At 53.7% G+C, this 15,283-nt stretch overlaps 1 protein-coding gene across 1 annotated transcript in view; it reads left to right on the top strand.

Annotated features, from left to right (window-relative positions):
* LOC142484918 (serine/threonine-protein kinase 36-like) overlaps positions 1 to 15,283 on the top strand; it is a 132,051-nt gene that overhangs the window by 56,462 nt on the left and 60,306 nt on the right. The window contains exons 7-11 of the mRNA XM_075584171.1: positions 1,437 to 1,541; positions 1,664 to 1,762; positions 1,834 to 1,928; positions 10,518 to 10,581; positions 10,794 to 10,904. Coding sequence (XP_075440286.1) covers positions 1,437 to 1,541; positions 1,664 to 1,762; positions 1,834 to 1,928; positions 10,518 to 10,581; positions 10,794 to 10,904 — 474 coding nt within the window. The remainder of the gene's footprint in view (positions 1 to 1,436; positions 1,542 to 1,663; positions 1,763 to 1,833; positions 1,929 to 10,517; positions 10,582 to 10,793; positions 10,905 to 15,283) is intronic.

Here is a 15,283-nt window from a genome sequence, read left to right as displayed (position 1 = left end):
CGCTCTCTGTCTCTCGGGTCTCGCTCTCTGTCTCTCTGGTCACGCTCTCTGTCTCTCAGGTCTCGCTCTCTGTCTCTCGAGTCTCGCTCTCTGTCTCTCGGGTCTCGCTCTCTGTCTCTCAGGTCTCACTCTGTCTCTCGGGTCTCGCTCTCTGTCTCTCGGGTCTCGCTCTCTGTCTCTCGGGTCTCGCTCTCTGTCTCTCGGGTCTCGCTCTCTGTCTCTCGGGTCTCGCTCTCTGTCTCTCGGGTCTCGCTCTCTGTCTCTCGGGTCTCGATCTCTGTCTCTCGGGTCTCGCTCTCAGGTCTCGCTCTCTGTCTCTCAGGTCTCACTCTCTGTTTCTCGGGTCTCGCTCTCTGTCTCTCAGGTCTCGCTCTCTATCTCTCGCGTCTCGCTCTCTGTCTCTCGGGTCTCACTCTCGGGTCTCGCTCTCTGTCTCTCGGGTCTCGCTCTCTGTCTCTCGGGTCTCGCTCTCTGTCTCTCGGGTCTCGCTCTCTGTCTCTCGGGTCTCCCTCTCTGTCTCTCGGGTCTGGCTCTCTGTCTCTCGGGTCTCACTCTCTGTCTCTCGGGTCTTGCTCTCTGTCTCTCGGGTCTCCCTCTCAGGTCTCACTCTCTGTCTCTCGGGTCTCGCTCTCTGTCTCTCAGGTCTCACTCTCTGTCTCTCGGGTCTCACTCTCGGGTCTCGCTCTCTGTCTCTCGGGTCTCGCTCTCTGTCTCTCGGGTCTCCCTCTCTGGTCTCACTCTCTGTCTCTTGGGTCTCACTCTCTGTCTCTCTGGTCTCACTCTTTGTCTCTCGGATCTCGCTCTCTGTCTCTCAGGTCTCACTCTCTGTCTCTCGGGTCTCGCTCTCTGTCTCTCGGGTCTCCCTCTCAGGTCTCACTCTCTGTCTCTCGGGTCTCGCTCTCTGTCTCTCAGGTCTCACTCTCTGTCTCTCGGGTCTCCCTTTCTGGTCTCACTCTTTGTCTCTCGGATCTCGCTCTCTGTCTCTCAGGTCTCACTCTCAGGTCTCACTCTCTGTCTCTCGGGTCTCACTCTCGGGTCTCGCTCTCTGTCTCTCGGGTTTCACTCTCTGTCTCTCGGGTCTCACTCTCTGTCTCTCGGGTCTCACTCTCTGTCTCTCGGGTCTCACTCTCTGTCTCTCGGGTCTCCCTCTCTGGTCTCACTCTTTGTCTCTCGGATCTCGCTCTCTGTCTCTCAGGTCTCACTCTTGGGTCTCGCTCTCTGTCTCTCGGGTCTCGCTCTCTGTCTCTCGGGTCTGTCTCTCAGGTCTCACTCTCAGGTCTCGCTCTCTGTCTCTCAAGTCTCACTCTCTGTCTCTCGGGTCTCACTCTCTGTCTCTCAGGTCTCACTCTCTGTCTCTCAAGTCTCACTCTCTGTCTCTCGGGTCTCACTCTCTGTCTCTCAGGTCTCACTCTCAGGTCTCGCTCTCTGTCTCTCAGGTCTCACTTTATGTCTCAGAGATGTTTATCTCGGAGAAAGGCGCTCTCTTTGAGAGCTTCATCACTGGACTCCAGCGCTCCAACTGTGCTCTCAGCAGTCTCAAGGTAATTGTCATTTTCTCTTGTCTGTCTGACCTCTCTTTCTTTCGGTGTGTGACAGTCTCGCTGACACCTCTCTCTTTCCCTGTGTGTGACAGTCTCGTTGACACACCTCTCTCTCTCGGCAGGTTTTGTATTCTTGCTGTCACGTCAGCGTTGATATGTGTCACCGTCTCGCAAGAGACAGTCACGCTTTGCAGTCTGTGATCTCTCTGCTGGAGGGAAGGGTATGTCTCGAGTATGAGTGAGAGCAGTGGTCTCTGAGGAGTGGGTTTTGAACACACTGTCTGTGTTTCAGGTCTGTCTTTCGGATGTCTCCCAGATGCAGACTGCAGAGCTCTCTCTCTTTTTGATGTCTCTTCTTGTCCTGCGGCTGCAGTCTGTCCCAGAGCCGTGAGTGTCTCACAGAGTGTCTCACAGAGTGTCTCACAGAGTGTCTCACAGAGTGTATCACAGAGTGTCTCACAGAGTGTATCACAGAGTGTCTCACAGAGTGTCTCACAGAGTGTCTCACAGAGTGTATCACAGAGTGTATCACAGAGTGTATCACAGAGTGTATCACAGAGTGTCTCACAGAGTGTCTCACAGAGTGTCTCACAGAGTGTCTCACAGAGTGTCTCACAGAGTGTCTCACAGAGTGTCTCACAGAGTGTATCACAGAGTGTCTCACAGAGTGTATCACAGAGTGTCTCACAGAGTGTCTCACAGAGTGTCTCACAGAGTGTATCACAGAGTGTCTCACAGAGTGTCTCACAGAGTGTCTCACAGAGTGTCTCACAGAGTGTATCACAGAGTGTCTCACAGAGTGTCTCACAGAGTGTATCACAGAGTGTCTCACAGAGTGTCTCACAGAGTGTCTCACAGAGTGTCTCACAGAGTGTCTCACAGAGTGTATCACAGAGTGTCTCACAGAGTGTCTCACAGAGTGTCTCACAGAGTGTCTCACAGAGTGTCTCACAGAGTGTCTCACAGAGTGTCTCACAGAGTGTCTCACAGAGTGTCTCACAGAGTGTATCACAGTGTATCACAGAGTGTATCACAGAGTGTCTCACAGAGTGTATCACAGTGTATCACAGAGTGTATCACAGAGTGTATCACAGAGTGTATCACAGAGTGTCTCACAGAGTGTCTCACAGAGTGTCTCACAGAGTGTCTCACAGAGTGTCTCACAGAGTGTCTCACAGAGTGTATCACAGAGTGTATCACAGAGTGTCTCACAGAGTGTATCACAGTGTATCACAGAGTGTCTCACAGAGTGTATCACAGTGTATCACAGAGTGTCTCACAGAGTGTATCACAGTGTATCACAGAGTGTATCACAGAGTGTATCACAGAGTGTCTCACAGAGTGTATCACAGTGTATCACAGTGTATCACAGAGTGTCTCACAGTGTATCACAGAGTGTATCACAGAGTGTCTCACAGAGTGTCTCACAGAGTGTCTCACAGAGTGTCTCACAGAGTGTCTCACAGAGTGTCTCACAGAGTGTATCACAGTGTATCACAGAGTGTATCACAGAGTGTCTCACAGAGTGTCTCACAGAGTGTCTCACAGAGTGTATCACAGTGTATCACAGAGTGTATCACAGAGTGTATCACAGTGTATCACAGAGTGTATCACAGAGTGTCTCACAGAGTGTCTCACAGAGTGTATCACAGAGTGTATCACAGAGTGTATCACAGAGTGTATCACAGAGTGTATCACAGAGTGTCTCACAGAGTGTCTCACAGAGTGTATCACAGAGTGTCTCACAGAGTGTATCACAGAGTGTATCACAGAGTGTCTCACAGAGTGTCTCACAGAGTGTCTCACAGAGTGTCTCACAGAGTGTATCACAGTGTATCACAGAGTGTATCACAGAGTGTATCACAGAGTGTCTCACAGAGTGTCTCACAGTGTATCACAGAGTGTCTCACAGAGTGTATCACAGTGTATCACAGAGTGTATCACAGAGTGTATCACAGAGTGTCTCACAGAGTGTCTCACAGTGTATCACAGAGTGTCTCACAGAGTGTCTCACAGTGTATCACAGAGTGTCTCACAGAGTGTCTCACAGAGTGTATCACAGAGTGTATCACAGAGTGTCTCACAGAGTGTCTCACAGAGTGTATCACAGAGTGTATCACAGAGTGTATCACAGTGTGTATCACAGAGTGTATCACAGAGTGTATCACAGTGTATCACAGAGTGTATCACAGAGTGTATCACAGAGTGTCTCACAGAGTGTCTCACAGAGTGTCTCACAGAGTGTCTCACAGAGTGTCTCACAGAGTGTATCACAGAGTGTATCACAGAGTGTATCACAGAGTGTATCACAGAGTGTATCACAGTGTATCACAGAGTGTATCACAGAGTGTATCACAGTGTATCACAGAGTGTATCACAGAGTGTATCACAGAGTGTATCACAGAGTGTATCACAGAGTGTATCACAGAGTGTCTCACAGAGTGTATCACAGAGTGTCTCACAGAGTGTATCACAGAGTGTATCACAGAGTGTATCACAGTGTGTATCACAGTGTATCACAGAGTGTATCACAGAGTGTCTCACAGAGTGTCTCACAGAGTGTCTCACAGAGTGTCTCACAGAGTGTATCACAGTGTATCACAGAGTGTATCACAGAGTGTATCACAGAGTGTCTCACAGAGTGTCTCACAGAGTGTCTCACAGAGTGTATCACAGAGTGTATCACAGAGTGTATCACAGAGTGTATCACAGAGTATCACAGAGTGTCTCACAGAGTGTCTCACAGAGTGTCTCACAGAGTGTATCACAGAGTGTATCACAGAGTGTCTCACAGAGTGTCTCACAGAGTGTCTCACAGAGTGTATCACAGTGTATCACAGAGTGTCTCACAGAGTGTATCACAGAGTGTCTCACAGAGTGTATCACAGAGTGTCTCACAGAGTGTCTCACAGAGTGTATCACAGAGTGTCTCACAGAGTGTATCACAGAGTGTCTCACAGAGTGTATCACAGAGTGTATCACAGAGTGTATCACAGAGTGTATCACAGAGTGTATCACAGAGTGTCTCACAGAGTGTATCACAGAGTGTCTCACAGTGTATCACAGAGTGTATCACAGAGTGTCTCACAGAGTGTATCACAGAGTGTATCACAGTGTATCACAGAGTGTATCACAGAGTGTATCACAGAGTGTATCACAGAGTGTATCACAGAGTGTATCACAGTGTATCACAGAGTGTATCACAGAGTGTATCACAGAGTGTATCACAGTGTATCACAGAGTGTCTCACAGAGTGTATCACAGAGTGTATCACAGTGTATCACAGAGTGTCTCACAGAGTGTCTCACAGAGTGTCTCACAGAGTGTATCACAGAGTGTATCACAGAGTGTATCACAGAGTGTATCACAGAGTGTATCACAGTGTATCACAGAGTGTATCACAGAGTGTATCACAGAGTGTATCACAGTGTATCACAGAGTGTCTCACAGAGTGTATCACAGAGTGTATCACAGAGTGTATCACAGTGTATCACAGAGTGTATCACAGAGTGTATCACAGTGTATCACAGAGTGTATCACAGAGTGTATCACAGTGTATCACAGTGTATCACAGAGTGTATCACAGAGTGTATCACAGTGTATCACAGAGTGTATCACAGAGTGTATCACAGTGTATCACAGAGTGTATCACAGTGTATCACAGAGTGTATCACAGAGTGTATCACAGAGTGTATCACAGTGTATCACAGAGTGTATCACAGTGTATCACAGAGTGTCTCACAGAGTGTATCACAGAGTGTATCACAGAGTGTCTCACAGAGTGTCTCACAGAGTGTATCACAGAGTGTATCACAGAGTGTATCACAGTGTATCACAGAGTGTATCACAGAGTGTATCACAGTGTATCACAGAGTGTCTCACAGAGTGTATCACAGTGTATCACAGAGTGTATCACAGTGTATCACAGAGTGTATCACAGTGTATCACAGAGTGTATCACAGAGTGTATCACAGAGTGTATCACAGAGTGTCTCACAGAGTGTATCACAGTGTATCACAGAGTGTATCACAGAGTGTATCACAGTGTATCACAGAGTGTCTCACAGAGTGTATCACAGAGTGTATCACAGAGTGTATCACAGAGTGTATCACAGAGTGTATCACAGAGTGTATCACAGAGTGTATCACAGTGTATCACAGAGTGTATCACAGTGTATCACAGTGTATCACAGAGTGTATCACAGAGTGTATCACAGTGTATCACAGAGTGTCTCACAGAGTGTATCACAGAGTGTATCACAGAGTGTATCACAGAGTGTATCACAGTGTATCACAGAGTGTATCACAGTGTATCACAGTGTATCACAGAGTGTATCACAGAGTGTATCACAGTGTATCACAGAGTGTCTCACAGAGTGTATCACAGAGTGTCTCACAGAGTGTATCACAGTGTATCACAGAGTGTATCACAGAGTGTATCACAGAGTGTCTCACAGAGTGTCTCACAGAGTGTATCACAGAGTGTCTCACAGAGTGTATCACAGAGTGTATCACAGTGTATCACAGAGTGTATCACAGTGTATCACAGAGTGTATCACAGAGTGTCTCACAGAGTGTATCACAGAGTGTATCACAGAGTGTCTCACAGAGTGTCTCACAGAGTGTCTCACAGAGTGTCTCACAGAGTGTATCACAGAGTGTATCACAGAGTGTCTCACAGAGTGTCTCACAGAGTGTCTCACAGAGTGTCTCACAGAGTGTATCACAGAGTGTATCACAGAGTGTATCACAGTGTATCACAGAGTGTATCACAGAGTGTATCACAGAGTGTATCACAGAGTGTATCACAGAGTGTATCACAGAGTGTATCACAGTGTATCACAGAGTGTATCACAGAGTGTCTCACAGAGTGTATCACAGAGTGTATCACAGTGTATCACAGAGTGTATCACAGAGTGTATCACAGAGTGTATCACAGAGTGTATCACAGTGTATCACAGAGTGTATCACAGAGTGTCTCACAGAGTGTCTCACAGAGTGTATCACAGTGTATCACAGAGTGTATCACAGAGTGTATCACAGAGTGTATCACAGTGTATCACAGAGTGTCTCACAGAGTGTATCACAGAGTGTATCACAGTGTATCACAGAGTGTATCACAGAGTGTATCACAGAGTGTATCACAGAGTGTATCACAGAGTGTATCACAGAGTGTATCACAGAGTGTATCACAGAGTGTATCACAGTGTATCACAGAGTGTCTCACAGAGTGTATCACAGAGTGTATCACAGTGTATCACAGAGTGTATCACAGAGTGTATCACAGAGTGTATCACAGAGTGTCTCACAGAGTGTATCACAGAGTGTCTCACAGAGTGTATCACAGAGTGTATCACAGAGTGTCTCACAGAGTGTCTCACAGAGTGTCTCACAGTGTATCACAGTGTATCACAGAGTGTATCACAGAGTGTATCACAGAGTGTATCACAGTGTATCACAGAGTGTATCACAGAGTGTATCACAGAGTGTATCACAGAGTGTATCACAGAGTGTCTCACAGAGTGTCTCACAGAGTGTCTCACAGAGTGTCTCACAGAGTGTCTCACAGAGTGTCTCACAGAGTGTCTCACAGAGTGTCTCACAGAGTGTATCACAGTGTATCACAGAGTGTATCACAGAGTGTATCACAGAGTGTATCACAGAGTGTATCACAGTGTATCACAGAGTGTATCACAGTGTGTATCACAGTGTATCACAGAGTGTCTCACAGAGTGTCTCACAGTGTATCACAGAGTGTCTCACAGAGTGTATCACAGAGTGTATCACAGTGTATCACAGAGTGTATCACAGAGTGTATCACAGAGTGTATCACAGAGTGTATCACAGTGTATCACAGAGTGTATCACAGAGTGTATCACAGAGTGTATCACAGAGTGTATCACAGTGTATCACAGAGTGTATCACAGAGTATCACAGAGTGTATCACAGAGTGTCTCACAGAGTGTATCACAGTGTATCACAGAGTGTATCACAGTGTATCACAGAGTGTATCACAGTGTATCACAGAGTGTATCACAGTGTATCACAGAGTGTATCACAGAGTATCACAGAGTGTATCACAGAGTGTATCACAGTGTATCACAGAGTGTATCACAGAGTATCACAGAGTGTATCACAGAGTATCACAGAGTGTATCACAGTGTATCACAGAGTGTATCACAGAGTGTATCACAGAGTGTATCACAGTGTATCACAGAGTGTATCACAGAGTGTATCACAGAGTGTATCACAGAGTGTATCACAGTGTATCACAGAGTGTATCACAGAGTGTATCACAGAGTGTATCACAGTGTATCACAGAGTGTATCACAGAGTGTATCACAGAGTGTCTCACAGAGTGTATCACAGTGTATCACAGAGTGTATCACAGTGTATCACAGAGTGTATCACAGTGTATCACAGAGTGTATCACAGTGTATCACAGAGTGTATCACAGAGTATCACAGAGTGTATCACAGAGTGTATCACAGTGTATCACAGAGTGTCTCACAGAGTGTCTCACAGAGTGTCTCACAGAGTGTCTCACAGAGTGTATCACAGTGTATCACAGAGTGTATCACAGAGTATCACAGAGTGTATCACAGAGTATCACAGAGTGTATCACAGTGTATCACAGAGTGTATCACAGAGTATCACAGAGTGTATCACAGAGTATCACAGAGTGTATCACAGTGTATCACAGGGTATCACAGTGTGTATCACAGAGTGTATCACAGTGTATCACAGAGTGTATCACAGTGTATCACAGAGTGTATCACAGAGTGTATCACAGTGTATCACAGAGTGTATCACAGTGTATCACAGAGTGTATCACAGAGTGTATCACAGAGTGTCTCACAGAGTGTCTCACAGAGTGTATCACAGTGTATCACAGAGTGTATCACAGAGTGTATCACAGTGTATCACAGAGTGTATCACAGAGTGTATCACAGTGTATCACAGAGTGTATCACAGAGTGTATCACAGTGTATCACAGAGTGTATCACAGAGTGTATCACAGAGTGTATCACAGAGTGTATCACAGTGTATCACAGAGTGTATCACAGAGTATCACAGAGTGTATCACAGAGTGTCTCACAGAGTGTATCACAGTGTATCACAGAGTGTATCACAGTGTATCACAGAGTGTATCACAGAGTGTCTCACAGAGTGTATCACAGTGTATCACAGAGTGTATCACAGAGTGTCTCACAGAGTGTATCACAGAGTGTATCACAGAGTGTATCACAGAGTGTATCACAGAGTGTATCACAGTGTATCACAGAGTGTATCACAGAGTGTCTCACAGAGTGTCTCACAGAGTGTCTCACAGAGTGTCTCACAGAGTGTATCACAGTGTATCACAGAGTGTATCACAGTGTATCACAGAGTGTATCACAGTGTATCACAGAGTGTCTCACAGAGTGTCTCACAGAGTGTATCACAGAGTGTATCACAGTGTATCACAGAGTGTATCACAGTGTGTATCACAGTGTGTATCACAGAGTGTATCACAGAGTGTATCACAGTGTATCACAGTGTATCACAGAGTGTATCACAGAGTGTATCACAGTGTATCACAGAGTGTCTCACAGAGTGTCTCACAGAGTGTATCACAGAGTGTATCACAGAGTGTATCACAGTGTATCACAGAGTGTATCACAGAGTGTCTCACAGAGTGTATCACAGAGTGTCTCACAGAGTGTCTCACAGAGTGTCTCACAGAGTGTCTCACAGAGTGTATCACAGAGTGTATCACAGAGTGTATCACAGAGTGTATCACAGAGTGTATCACAGAGTGTCTCACAGAGTGTATCACAGAGTGTCTCACAGAGTGTCTCACAGAGTGTCTCACAGAGTGTATCACAGAGTGTCTCACAGAGTGTATCACAGAGTGTATCACAGTGTATCACAGAGTGTCTCACAGAGTGTCTCACAGAGTGTATCACAGAGTGTATCACAGAGTGTATCACAGAGTGTATCACAGTGTATCACAGAGTGTATCACAGAGTGTATCACAGAGTGTATCACAGAGTGTATCACAGTGTATCACAGAGTGTATCACAGAGTGTATCACAGAGTGTATCACAGTGTATCACAGAGTGTATCACAGAGTGTATCACAGTGTATCACAGAGTGTATCACAGAGTGTCTCACAGAGTGTCTCACAGAGTGTATCACAGAGTGTATCACAGTGTGTATCACAGAGTGTATCACAGAGTGTATCACAGAGTGTATCACAGTGTGTATCACAGTGTTTCACAGAGTGTATCACAGAGTGTATCACAGTGTGTATCACAGAGTGTATCACAGAGTGTATCACAGAGTGTATCACAGTGTGTATCACAGTGTATCACAGAGTGTCTCACAGAGTGTATCACAGAGTGTATCACAGAGTGTATCACAGAGTGTCTCACAGAGTGTATCACAGTGTGTATCACAGTGTATCACAGAGTGTCTCACAGTGTATCACAGAGTGTATCACAGAGTGTCTCACAGAGTGTCTCACAGAGTGTATCACAGTGTATCACAGAGTGTCTCACAGAGTGTCTCACAGAGTGTATCACAGAGTGTCTCACAGAGTGTCTCACAGAGTGTCTCACAGAGTGTCTCACAGAGTGTATCACAGAGTGTCTCACAGAGTGTATCACAGAGTGTCTCACAGAGTGTCTCACAGAGTGTCTCACAGAGTGTCTCACAGAGTGTCTCACAGAGTGTCTCACAGAGTGTCTCACAGAGTGTATCACAGAGTGTCTCACAGAGTGTATCACAGAGTGTATCACAGAGTGTCTCACAGAGTGTCTCACAGAGTGTATCACAGAGTGTCTCACAGAGTGTCTCACAGAGTGTCTCACAGAGTGTATCACAGAGTGTCTCACAGAGTGTCTCACAGAGTGTCTCACAGAGTGTCTCACAGAGTGTCTCACTGACCCTTTCTTTCAGACTCTTCCCCTTAACACTCTCTTCCTGATTGCAGGCTGTCTCATGTGGCACTCTCGCTCCCTGATCTCTTGATAGAGTGTGATGCACCATCTTTCGTGGTAAGTGTGGGATGTCTCGCGGTAAGTGTGGGGATGTCTCGCGGTAAGTGTGGGGATGTCTCGCGGCAAGTGTGGGGATGTCTCGCGGCAAGTGTGGGGATGTCTCGCGGCAAGTGTGGGGATGTCTCGCGGCAAGTGTGGGGATGTCTCGCGGCAAGTGTGGGGATGTCTCGCCCCCTGACCCCTCCTGCCCATGACCTCTCTCCTGCCAGGCTGCCGCCGCACTCCTGACCTCTGCTCTCCGAGACTCCGGGGAACCTGTGACGCTGTCACATGAGAGACTGCTGGCTGCAACAAGGAACGCTCTCGTAGATACACCCCAGGTAAGAGACCGCTCTCCCCACCTTCTCAGGTCTGTATTATAGTAAGCGCGCGTGACAGGGCGCGCCACGTGGCGCAAGCGTTTTGTGTGTATAGTCCAAACGATGACGTGCGCGACTAGGAGGTGTGGCCATGACGTCACAAGGGTAGGGTTTTACCCTGCCTCACTGCGATTGGCTCAGAGAGTCACGTGGCCAACGCTCTGTGCCGTGCGCACGCTCTCTGCCGCGCGCACGCTCTCTGCCGCGCGCGCGCTCTCTGCCGCGCGCACGCTCTCTGCCGCGCGCACGCTCTCTGCCGCGCGCACGCTCTCTGCCGCGCGCACGCTCTCTGCCGTGCCAACGCTCTCTGCCGCGCCAACGCTCTCTGCCGTCCGCACGCTCTCTGCCGTGCCCACGCTCTCTGCCGTGCCCACGCTCTCTGCCGCGCGCACGCTCTCTGCCGCGCGCACGCTCTCTGCCGTGCCAACGCTCTCTGCCGCGCGCACGCTCTCTGCCGCGCGCACGCTCTCTGCCGTGCCCACGCTCTCTGCCGTGCCCACGCTCTCTGCCGTGCGCACGCTCTCTGCCGTGCCAACGCTCTCTGCCGCGCGCACGCTCTCTGCCGTGCCCACGCTCTCTGCCGTGCGCACGCTCTCTGCCGTGCCCACGCTCTCTGCCGTGCGCACGCTCTCTGCCGTGCCAACGCTCTCTGCCGTGCGCACGCTCTCTGCCGTGCCCACGCTCTCTGCCGTGCCCAACGCTCTCTGCCGTGCGCACGCTCTCTGCCGTGCCCACGCTCTCTGCCGTGCGCACGCTCTCTGCCGTGCCCACGCTCTCTGCCGTGCGCACGCTCTCTGCCGTGCCCAACGCTCTCTGCCGTGCCCACGCTCTCTGCCGTGCGCACGCTCTCTGCCGTGCGCACGCTCTCTGCCGTGCGCACGCTCTCTGCCGTGCCCACGCTCTCTGCCGTGCGCACGCTCTCTGCCGTGCCCAACGCTCTCTGCCGTGCGCACGCTCTCTGCCGTGCGCACGCTCTCTGCCGTGCCAACGCTCTCTGCCGTGCCCACGCTCTCTGCCGTGCCCACGCTCTCTGCCGTGCCCAACGCTCTCTGCCGTGCGCACGCTCTCTGCCGTGCGCACGCTCTCTGCCGTGCCAACGCTCTCTGCCGTGCCCACGCTCTCTGCCGTGCCAACGCTCTCTGCCGTGCCCACGCTCTCTGCCGTGCCCACGCTCTCTGCCGTGCCCACGCTCTCTGCCGTGCGCACGCTCTCTGCCGTGCCAACGCTCTCTGCCGCGCGCACGCTCTCTGCCGTGCCCACGCTCTCTGCCGTGCCAACGCTCTCTGCCGTGCCCACGCTCTCTGCCGTGCCAACGCTCTCTGCCGTGCCAACGCTCTCTGCCGCGCGCACGCTCTCTGCCGTGCCCACGCTCTCTGCCGTGCGCACGCTCTCTGCCGTGCCAACGCTCTCTGCCGCGCGCACGCTCTCTGCCGCGCCCACGCTCTCTGCCGTGCCAACGCTCTCTGCCGTGCCAACGCTCTCTGCCGTGCCCACGCTCTCTGCCGTGCCAACGCTCTCTGCCGTGCCCACGCTCTCTGCCGTGCCAACGCTCTCTGCCGTGCCCACGCTCTCTGCCGTGCGCACGCTCTCTGCCGTGCCAACGCTCTCTGCCGTGCCCACGCTCTCTGCCGTGCCAACGCTCTCTGCCGTGCGCACGCTCTCTGCCGTGCCAACGCTCTCTGCCGTGCCCACGCTCTCTGCCGTGCCAACGCTCTCTGCCGCGCGCACGCTCTCTGCCGTGCCCACGCTCTCTGCCGTGCCAACGCTCTCTGCCGTGCGCACGCTCTCTGCCGTGCCCACGCTCTCTGCCGTGCGCACGCTCTCTGCCGTGCCAACGCTCTCTGCCGCGCGCACGCTCTCTGCCGTGCCCACGCTCTCTGCCGCGCGCACGCTCTCTGCCGTGCCCACGCTCTCTGCCGTGCGCACGCTCTCTGCCGTGCGCACGCTCTCTGCCGCGCCCACGCTCTCTGCCGCGCCAACGCTCTCTGCCGTGCGCACGCTCTCTGCCGTGCGCACGCTCTCTGCCGTGCCCACGCTCTCTGCCGCGCGCACGCTCTCTGCCGCGCCCACGCTCTCTGCCGTGCGCACGCTCTCTGCCGTGCGCACGCTCTCTGCCGTGCGCACGCTCTCTGCCGCGCGCACGCTCTCTGCCGTGCCCACGCTCTCTGCCGTGCCAACGCTCTCTGCCGCGCGCACGCTCTCTGCCGTGCCCACGCTCTCTGCCGTGCGCACGCTCTCTGCCGTGCGCACGCTCTCTGCCGTGCCCACGCTCTCTGCCGTGCGCACGCTCTCTGCCGTGCCAACGCTCTCTGCCGTGCGCACGCTCTCTGCCGTGCCAACGCTCTCTGCCGCGCGCACGCTCTCTGCCGCTGCGCACGCTCTCTGCCGCGCGCACGCTCTCTGCCGTGCCCACGCTCTCTGCCGTGCGCACGCTCTCTGCCGTGCGCACGCTCTCTGCCGTGCCAACGCTCTCTGCCGTGCCCACGCTCTCTGCCGTGCCAACGCTCTCTGCCGTGCGCACGCTCTCTGCCGTGCCAACGCTCTCTGCCGTGCGCACGCTCTCTGCCGTGCGCACGCTCTCTGCCGTGCGCACGCTCTCTGCCGTGCCAACGCTCTCTGCCGTGCGCACGCTCTCTGCCGTGCCAACGCTCTCTGCCGTGCGCACGCTCTCTGCCGTGCGCACGCTCTCTGCCGTGCCAACGCTCTCTGCCGTGCGCACGCTCTCTGCCGTGCCACGCTCTCTGCCGTGCGCACGCTCTCTGCCGTGCCACGCTCTCTGCCGTGCGCACGCTCTCTGCCGTGCGCACGCTCTCTGCCGTGCCACGCTCTCTGCCGTGCGCACGCTCTCTGCCGTGCGCACGCTCTCTGCCGTGCGCACGCTCTCTGCCGTGCCACGCTCTCTGCCGTGCCACGCTCTCTGCCGTGCGCACGCTCTCTGCCGTGCCACGCTCTCTGCCGTGCGCACGCTCTCTGCCGTGCCACGCTCTCTGCCGTGCGCACGCTCTCTGCCGTGCGCACGCTCTCTGCCGTGCCACGCTCTCTGCCGTGCGCACGCTCTTGCCGTGCCACGCTCTCTGCCGTGCGCACGCTCTCTGCCGTGCCACGCTCTCTGCCGTGCCAACGCTCTCTGCCGTGCGCACGCTCTCTGCCGTGCCCACGCTCTCTGCCGTGCGCACGCTCTCTGCCGTGCGCACGCTCTCTGCCGTGCCACGCTCTCTGCCGTGCCAACGCTCTCTGCCGTGCGCACGCTCTCTGCCGTGCGCACGCTCTCTGCCGTGCGCACGCTCTCTGCCGTGCCAACGCTCTCTGCCGTGCGCACGCTCTCTGCCGTGCGCACGCTCTCTGCCGTGCGCACGCTCTCTGCCGTGCCAACGCTCTCTGCCCGCGCGCACGCTCTCTGCCGTGCCACGCTCTCTGCCGTGCCAACGCTCTCTGCCGCGCGCACGCTCTCTGCCGTGCGCACGCTCTCTGCCGTGCCAACGCTCTCTGCCGTGCGCACGCTCTCTGCCGTGCCCACGCTCTCTGCCGTGCGCACGCTCTCTGCCGTGCCAACGCTCTCTGCCGTGCCAACGCTCTCTGCCGTGCCAACGCTCTCTGCCGTGCCACGCTCTCTGCCGTGCCCACGCTCTCTGCCGTGCCAACGCTCTCTGCCGTGCGCAACGCTCTCTGCCGTGCGCACGCTCTCTGCCGCGCCACGCTCTCTGCCGCGCGCACGCTCTCTGCCGCGCGCACGCTCTCTGCCCGCGCGCACGCTCTCTGCCGTGCCCACGCTCTCTGCCGTGCGCACGCTTCTGCCGTGCCAACGCTCTCTGCCGCGCGCACGCTCTCTGCCGTGCCCACGCTCTCTGCCGTGCGCACGCTCTCTGCCGTGCGCACGCTCTCTGCCGCGCGCACGCTCTCTGCCGTGCCAACGCTCTCTGCCGTGCGCACGCTCTCTGCCGTGCGCACGCTCTCTGCCGTGCCCACGCTCTCTGCCGTGCGCACGCTCTCTGCCGTGCCAACGCTCTCTGCCGTGCCAACGCTCTCTGCCGTGCCCACGCTCTCTGCCGTGCGCACGCTCTCTGCCGTGCGCACGCTCTCTGCCGTGCCCACGCTCTCTGCCGTGCGCACGCTCTCTGCCGTGCCCACGCTCTCTGCCGTGCGCACGCTCTCTGCCGTGCCAACGCTCTCTGCCGTGCGCACGCTCTCTGCCGTGCGCACGCTCTCTGCCGTGCCCACGCTCTCTGCCGTGCGCACGCTCTCTGCCGTGCCAACGCTCTCTGCCGTGCCAACGCTCTCTGCCGTGCCCACGCTCTCTGCCGTGCGCACGCTCTCTGCCGTGCCCACGCTCTCTGCCGTGC

This window comes from Ascaphus truei, unplaced genomic scaffold (assembly GCF_040206685.1).
Source record: "Ascaphus truei isolate aAscTru1 unplaced genomic scaffold, aAscTru1.hap1 HAP1_SCAFFOLD_467, whole genome shotgun sequence".
Classification (NCBI taxonomy): Eukaryota; Metazoa; Chordata; class Amphibia; order Anura; family Ascaphidae; genus Ascaphus; species Ascaphus truei.
This window is presented reverse-complemented; position numbering and strand designations above follow the sequence as displayed.